Source organism: Gymnoscopelus braueri (assembly GCF_963280865.1).
Source record: "Gymnoscopelus braueri genome assembly, chromosome: 3".
Lineage (NCBI taxonomy): Eukaryota > Metazoa > Chordata > Actinopteri > Myctophiformes > Myctophidae > Gymnoscopelus > Gymnoscopelus braueri.
Genome location: NC_137612.1, coordinates 3,653,790 through 3,662,335, shown reverse-complemented (window position 1 = coordinate 3,662,335; position 8,546 = coordinate 3,653,790). Strand labels below are relative to the sequence as shown.

Sequence of the window (8,546 nt, the reverse complement as noted above, 5' to 3'; positions counted from 1 at the left end):
AAGTAACTAGTAACTAAAGTTTTCAAATAATTGTAGTGGAGTAAAAGTACATATATTTGCCTCCGAGAGGTAGTGGAGTAAATGTATTGAAAATTGGAAATACTCAAGTAAAGTAAAACATCCTCAAAAGTGACTGAAGTAGAGTACTTGAGTAAATGTACTAAGTTACTTTCCACCACTGCTCAGAGATTCCTGGATTCTTGTCAGAGGAGGAGTGTGGAGTGGTTATGCAGCTGGCTCAGCTAAAGGGTCTGACGGAAAGCCAGCTCATGATGCAAGAGGGTCAGGAGGACCTGGCAGAAGCTCTAAACCTCAGTCCAGAGGAGGTCTTCAACCTTCTGGATATCAACCATGATGGCCAGTTGCAGCTCCATGAGGTAACATGTCAGTTTGTGAATTGTGAACGCATCTTTAATTGTGTGTAGAGTAAGCAAATAACATCTGGTGAAGGTACTTAACTCATCTCTTCTTTCGCTGCTGGGCCTTTCACAGATACTCACTCATTCTCGGGTAAGAGACGGCATCTGGCTCACGCCAGAGAATCTGCGAGAAATCTATGCAGGGCTCAAAGCCGACGACGATGGAAATGGTGAGAAATCAACTTAACGGTCTATTCGTTTTCTGTTTCTGTAAAGATTCACAAATTCCAAAGGGAATAGTTTACACATGAAATAAAGTATACAGTACAAAACCGAGGATTTGTACAAATATATATATATATATATATATATATATATATATATATATATATATATATATATATATATATATATATTTCTTTTTTTTTATAGCTTTTAATTTGAAATTTTTATAGGGGACAAAAAAGGTAAACAGCTCCCAAAGCATTAATTGCTAAAACTTAAATTAAAAACAAAACCAATAGATCTTTATATCCACCCTCCTCAATGGCTCTTCCACGAGAGACAGCCCCAAACCCTGATAACTATGACATACTACCACAATAATCACAATATGATAATTCAAATAAACGTAATCAAACGAAGACAAAGGTAACCAAAAAATTAATACAATTAGTCAAAAACAAAAAAGAAGAAGAAATCAATTCAAAAAGCGCTATATAAATGTTATGTATTATTATAGCCTTGAAACATGACTGTCATACCATGACAGTCATGGTGCCGAGTCCCCCTGGTCTAAAGTTGTGTTCGATTTTTTCACATTGCCATCTCTCACATAAACATAAACGTTCAGATTTCAAATATAAAGTGCTTACCACCGAGCCACGGATGTTACAAGGCGACGCGGACCGCGATGAGTACCCGTATCTCCCGTATTGTTCAATAAAAAGCATTTTAATCCCATCGCCGGCCATTTTTTGTTTGTTTTGTTTTTTGTTTTGTAATGTATCAGAGTGCAATACACCTCCCAACCATTAGTGTCGCATGGTTGAAAGTATCGGAGACAATTTGGAGAAAATGGCCGGCGATGGGATTAAAATGCTTTTTATTGAACAATACGGGAGATACGAGTACTCATCGCGGTCCGCGTCGCCTTGTAACATCAGTGGCTCGGTGGTAAGCACTTTATATTTCAAATCTGAACGTTTATGTTTATGTGAGAGATGGCAATGTGAAAAAATCGAACACAACTTTAGACCAGGGGGACTCGGCACCATGACGCTTGTATACAAGCGTCATGTGAACCATGGCTAGTATTATTATTATGTTGTTTGGGGCAGACTTGCTGAGTCTGGAGGAGTTCAGGCGTCTGAGCAGTGATGCGTTCCAGCGCTTTCTGCTTCAGCGCGGCGTGAAGAGCAGTCAGATGGTGAGGAACAGCAGACACACCTGGCTGTACCAGGGTCAAGGGTCACACCAGGTCCTGCAAGATATCAAAGAGAGGTGGGCTTTCAGTTTACTGTAGTAGTAGTAGTCCTAGTCCTCTTGCTATTATGTTGTCTATCCCAGTGGTTCTCAACCTGTGGTTCGGGACCCCCAGGGGGGTCCCCACATGATTTGGGGGGGTCCCCAGATTACAGTGAAGTGTAAATTTAATGACTTTTAAGACCTTTGGTTGTGAGCTTGTAGATCAGCTATTTTCACAATATTTATCAAACTAAATGTTATGCCTCAACTCCTACAATTCCAAGTGCTTGTCAGGGTGGGGGGTCCCCAGTAAAAATATGATTATTAATGGGGGGGTCGCTGCCTGAAAAGGTTGAGAACCACTGATCCTACTATAAATGCACAAAATCTCTGTCCGTCTGTGTGTGTGTGTGTGTGTGTGTGTGTTTGCGTGTGCGTGTGCGTGTGCGTGTGCGTGTGCGTGTGCGTGTGCGTGTGTGTGTGCGTGTGTGTGTGTGTGTGTGTGTGTGTGTGTGTGTGTGTGTGTGTGTGTGTTTGTGTCTGTATGTAATTCACGTATCTCGAGAACCATCCATGTATGGGCAGACAGACAGACAGACAGACAGACAGACAGACAGACAGACAGACAGACAGACAGACAGACAGACAGACAGACAGACAGACAGACAGACAGACAGACATATGCTGTGTATATGGGCATAAAAGGGACACAGACAGACAGACAGACAGACAGACAGACAGACAGACAGACAGACAGATTGTAAACTGAAGGTTATGTAATGCAAATTAATTAGAGCTAACTCGCTATTGTTTTTGTATCTGCTTCACAAAGGGTGACTCATCTTACTCGGCTCCCCTCTATGTTGGTGGATCTCAGTGAGCCCCTGCAGGTGGTCCGCTACGAGGAGGGGGGCCACTACCATGCCCACCACGACAGCGGCCCTTTCTATCCTGAAACCGGCTGCACACACACCCGCCTCGCCGCCAACACCTCCACTCCTTTTGAGACGTCCTGCAGGTGAGATCTTAAGCTGACCGGGTTGAGCCAGTCACATATCAATCTGTGAATGTACAGATTTGTGTTCATTTTGTCCAACACGATTGACCCATTGTTTGTAGGGCTGTCATGGTTACCAAATTTAAGTTGACTATTACTGTAATTGTCATACAAATAATTGCGATTAACAATTTAATTGGGTTTTTGGCATTGAACACTGGAACACATGAATACACTTTATTTCTGTTTGCCTTGTAGTCTTCATAGTAAAAGATTGCGCACGTCAGATATGACAAATAACTTAAATATACAAAGACATTTCTGACATATATAATAATGTTATACTTTCAAAAACATGTAAAAGTAGCGGAAATAGCTGCTCTACAAGCTTACAACGTGTCACGAAGGGACATGTTGTAAGTTTGTAGATCTGCTATTTCTGCTATTATTATTTTTTGAAAGTATAAAATTATTATCGCTTCCATTTTTCAACATGGAAGCGATTAGATGATTATGCAATAATTGTGACAAGCCTAATTGTTTGTGTGTTTGGCTTATTGACATGCGTTGAAGTACTACTGTGATTAATTTGGGGCATCATGTTGCTGTGTGTGTTTCTGTGTTGAACTGTGTTGTCACCGTTGCACAGACGAGATGTGGCTCGTTTAAGTATGTGTGTGTGTGCCAAGATATGTGTAGAGCTGTCACGATCATGCCATTTTACTTGACGATAAATTGTCATACAAATTATTGAGATTAACAGTATACCGGACATACATGACAAATATCTTAAATATAGAAAGAAATGACTGTCACCGACCGCTACATAAATAATCTACTATGGCCAAAATAGGCCATATTTAATCAATTTACACTTTTAAAAATCATTTTTTATACAAAAAATCACACCCAGTGTGAAGTGGGCGGTGTGGTCACAGTGGTCATCACAGTGATGGAAGAAAAGTAATATTGTGGACCAACCATTGTACACCCCTAACTTAAAAAAAAAAAAAAAATGTGTTTTTTTTAAGTGCATAGTCCTATTTATAGGGCTATGCACATGTGTCATGTTTCACTAGCCAATCACAGTCCTGAATAGACTGTGATTGGCCAATCACGGTGCAGGGTTAGGGGGGTACAATGGTGGCCAATCACAGCGCAGGGTTGGGGGGGTGCAATGGGACCCCCTGTCCAAACCTCACATATAGGGGCGGTTTCACCGCCTTAAAAAAAAGAAATAGCTACAAGCTCACAGCTTGCAGGTCTGATTTATGATGATGATTATGACGAGTATACAAAATAATTGCAATTATCGCAAATAATTGCGATTGGGCTATTCTGTAATAATTGTGACAGGCCTAGATGATATGTGCAGGCACAACGCACGGGTGTCAATTTAAATGTGTACGGTATTGCACATCTAGGTACATCACGGTGCTCTTCTACCTGAACTCTGTTGAGGGTGGCGGGGAGACTGCGTTCCCTGTGGCGGACAACATGACCTATGATGAAGTGGTGCGTAGTTGTGTGTGGGTCTCTGTTTATGTGGCCTGTGTGGCCTCTGGCCTGTGTAATATTGCGTAAATAACTGTCTTATATCATATCTGTGTTATATCACGTGGTTATCATCAGTTCATGTGCATGTCTTTAGGTTAACCCTTTAAGACCTGAGGCGATTCTTTAAAAAAAATCTAAATCCTAACAGTTTTTGGAAAAAAATCTAAATTTTTTTTTTTTCACGATTTTTCAAAAATAGCAGATCTACAAGTTCATAGCGCGGCACTCGGTGCCGCGCTATGAGCTTGTATATCTGCTATTTTTGAATAGCCAAAGACATCTAAAGTGACACAGATGCGTTCCAGGTATTAATGGGTTAATCATGTGGCTAAAGTTTGATGATGTGTTTAGTCTCTCATACAGAATGACGTGGATCTTTTGGACACCCGAAAGAATTGTGACAAGGGTAACCTGAGGGTGGAGCCGACCAAAGGGACAGCCGTGTTCTGGTACAACTACCTGTCTGATGGGAGAGGTACACAGATCACAGCACAGTACACAACGTTCAGTAATACCTCAAAACAAAAATGAAAAAGACAGCGTTAAACATTTGAAACTGGATCGTTTTCGTATCGGATGCAGCATTTTATTTTAGGTCAGGATTCAGATTTTTCATTTTTTTTGGTAAGCAAAGTAGGAGAACAACTACTCCAGTTATTCATGGTCTTGACCTAGACCCTGCTCGTTTGCTTTAACCCATTGAGACCTGAAGCCGATTCTACATGTCTCCTAAATCTCAACAGTTTTCTGAAAAACGTATGTTTCTATATCAGTGGTGCTCAATCTTTTTCATGTCAAGGACCCCCAAAATGATATGTATTTGGCCGCGGACCCCCATCAAAATATTTTGTTCCAAAGACCCCCAGAAGAAAAGATTTGAGTTAAAAATGTTCGCTTTAAAAATATATACCGTATATAGATTTGCACACATTTTCACGATTTTTCAAAAATAGCAGATCTACAAGCTCGTAGCGCGGCACTCGGTGCCGCGCTATGAGCTTGTATATCTGCTATTTTTGAATAGCCCAAATTGTAAAATAATGCTTTTTAGCTCAAATCTAAAAATGACACAGTTCCAGGTCTTAATGGGTTAATGACGCTGATCACATGCCCAATGCTGTCAGTGTAATTTTATAGACAACTTAAGCATAGTTACAGTCCCTCATCAAGTCACATTAACAAGATGTTAATGTGACTTGATGTTTATGAGTTGCAGACTTGCAGAAAGTCATCGTGCTGGCTTGAATCCCCTATGTATATTATATAATAGCCTATATCTTACTGTATATCTTACTGTAGGGAGAATTGCTTTCATTCATCCTTATCATTGATAGGACCACAGTTATTTATATAATATATGTTGAATAATGCCTACAAATCACCAATGCTGTGCTAATGTGCTACATGAGCTTTGTATTGTGTTCTAATGTTGATAAAGTTGCTTACGGAGCATGGCCTTTGTGTTTCGATATATGCAAGTAGCAGCGTGAGGTGAACTGTGTGGTTCACTGTAGCCTGGGAGCAATACCAAATTCGGGTTTCTGATCCGGTCTTGAGCGTAAATAGCTTTTATTTTGATACACAGACAAAATCATCTCTTTCTTACTTTAAATGCAATACAATACAACAGCCCTCTGTAACTTGGATACTCATGATCATCTTGAATGAGATTACATGTGAATAACAAAACACTTGTAGGTTATACTTGAATAATTAATCATATCTGACAGTCAGCCACACCTCTCCCCTTACATGTCCAAGTAACCCAATGTTATTACACAATCTGTACTTGGCTTCCCTCAAACCTGTCTAGCAGACTCACTGCAGGTGACATTTGTGTAGCATGGGGTTAAGTGTGAGACAGTGGAGCAGGGCCAGTCTTTCAGCTTCTTTCTTTGTAAGGGATTCTGCCCGGATTGATAAGCTCTTAATTAGCTACATTATGTTTCTTTACGCCTTACCACTGCTCTCTCTGTAGCCAATTTCTCCACTTCTGTTCTTCTGACCCCAATTGTCTCCTCAGATCAATGTACTGTACTGTACTGTACGTGAGATGTACTGGCTCTATGTTGGGCTGCTTGGATCTTGATGTCTTGCTGGAAGCCCCACTCTCTGGTCGGGGGGGGGTTAGTGAAGGTGTTTGCCGTTAGAGAGATGCTGGCGATTTAGTTTAGTAGGATTTTGGATCTTTGAATTAAACACGTGCCCCTCATGCACACTTATGCTTTCTTCTGCCTCGTTCGTCCTTCACTGAGTTGGTTCACAAGGATTTTCTCTCATCTCTCATAAGAGTGTCTGGGCTCACTTGTAAGTTGGCTGACCCTCAACTCTTTCAATTTGGGGGTCTGTACTATCAGGTCAGAGGGCTCAAGGGAACTAGTAATTTCAGACCATTTCAATAAAACATCAGCTTGAACTCATAACTCAATATGTGTTTGCTACGCAGAAAGTCAATCACTTGAATTATTCATTATGATTTTTGTAATATATTATTTACTATGATTATTAATATCATGTTTTTCTCACAGGATGGGTAGGGGAGCAGGATGAATACTCTCTGCATGGAGGTTGTGTGGTCACCCGTGGCACCAAGTGGGTCGCCAATAAATGGATCAACATTGATCCGGATTACCAGCGACAGGCTCGTTACCAGCAGCTGGTGTCTCAGCAGCAGCAGGAGGAAGATGATGGAGACGAAGGGCTGAAGACAAGACTTGAACTGCACAATTCTGACATTCATCAAGACTTGTAGCTCAGAACACTGATTCTCAACAAGTGGGTCCAGGGACCACCGGGGGTCCAAGAAATGCACACTTACGGACCGTCTGTAACTCTTGAGAGTGTGCAAATGTAACCGAATGGACCCGGAAGGGTCCATTCGGTTACATTTGCACACTTTCAGAGTTAAAATAACACTGAGGATTTTACAGTGTAGATTGGGGTCCCAGATAATAAAAAATAAGAAAAGAAAAAGGGGGTCCTTGAGATGAAAAGGGTTGAGAATCACTGGCTTAGAAACCAAAAAGAAAAAGAACAAAATCTACTACCTAACCTTTGCTTTGTTCCTTTCATCACGTCCCCTGTGGCCGGTATAGAGAGAGATATTATATTCAGGGACAGTCTGGTCACAGTGGGTTTATGCAACTATGAAGTGAGATGTTTATATTTAAGGATTGCTTGTTGTTAGCCCACACGCTATTTTTTATCAAATCAGTCGTCAGTCACACTCAATTTGAGGATTGTAATGCAACTCATAAACTTAACTCATGGAGTGAGTTAAGATGAGAGAGACTTTGCATGTATAGTTGCACATACTTGTAGGTCAGGGGTCTTCAACATAGGGGGTCCGGGACCCCTATAGGGGGTCCTCAGAGTTACTACAGGTTTTTACATCAACCACTTGAACCCTATAGCATCCCTATTCTGGGGGGAACATTAGCCCGAAAGTAGCAGATTTACACGCTCACGACGCCTCGCGCGGCAAGGCTTTGTGAGCTTGTAGATCGGCTATTTTCCGGCAAAGAGGTTTGGTGTAGAGAGGGAAAAAAAGAGCAGACCAAGTACAGAGCCAAAGGTCAGGTTTACTGTATTGAGGGTTTAAGTGGTTGTGTTTGAAATAAACAAGAAACATGAATTTACACAACACTGATAATCTATGAAGCTATCTATGAGATCTATGAAAAAGTTTAATCTGCAACACAATGTTATACAATATGTCGTGGGGGGTCCCTGCTTCATCTCTCTCTCAGCTAAGGGGTCCTTGGGCTGAAAAACGTTGAAGACCCCCTGCTGTAGGTTTTGTCTTGTCGCCATGAACCAAAATTGCACTTGAAAATGAAATGGCATACTTTAAACATTCCGATGTTCTACCCTGTCTGTATCGTGGAATTAAGAGAGAAAAAAAGCACCCACACTTCCAGGGTGATGCATGTTTACTTTATGTATTGAATCCAGGTATCTTTTTTTTAAGTGTTACGTTCTCCTTCAGGTATTGTCAGTATCTCCAGCTTTGTTTGTTCTTGTTTTTTTTTATATTTCCAAATGCACTGAATCACTTTCCCACATTAAGAATATAATGACAATAAAAAATATGATGTTATGCTACTATGCAAAAAAAAATTGCCATCTTTTTAATAACTTTAGCACCACATATTAATCATACTGTA

At 40.8% G+C, this 8,546-nt stretch overlaps 1 protein-coding gene across 1 annotated transcript in view; it reads left to right on the top strand.

The window, feature by feature from the left end:
• Positions 1 to 7,322, top strand: part of p4htmb (prolyl 4-hydroxylase, transmembrane b) — a gene marked incomplete at its 5' end in the record, with an annotated part of 10,834 nt that extends 3,512 nt beyond the window's left edge. The window contains 7 exons of the mRNA XM_080425050.1: positions 187 to 377; positions 493 to 589; positions 1,700 to 1,862; positions 2,659 to 2,844; positions 4,248 to 4,338; positions 4,732 to 4,855; positions 6,909 to 7,322. Of these exons, the coding sequence (XP_080281176.1) occupies positions 187 to 377; positions 493 to 589; positions 1,700 to 1,862; positions 2,659 to 2,844; positions 4,248 to 4,338; positions 4,732 to 4,855; positions 6,909 to 7,132 (1,076 nt within the window). The 3' untranslated portion in view covers positions 7,133 to 7,322. The remainder of the gene's footprint in view (positions 1 to 186; positions 378 to 492; positions 590 to 1,699; positions 1,863 to 2,658; positions 2,845 to 4,247; positions 4,339 to 4,731; positions 4,856 to 6,908) is intronic.
• Between the last annotated feature and the right edge of the window lie 1,224 nt (positions 7,323 to 8,546).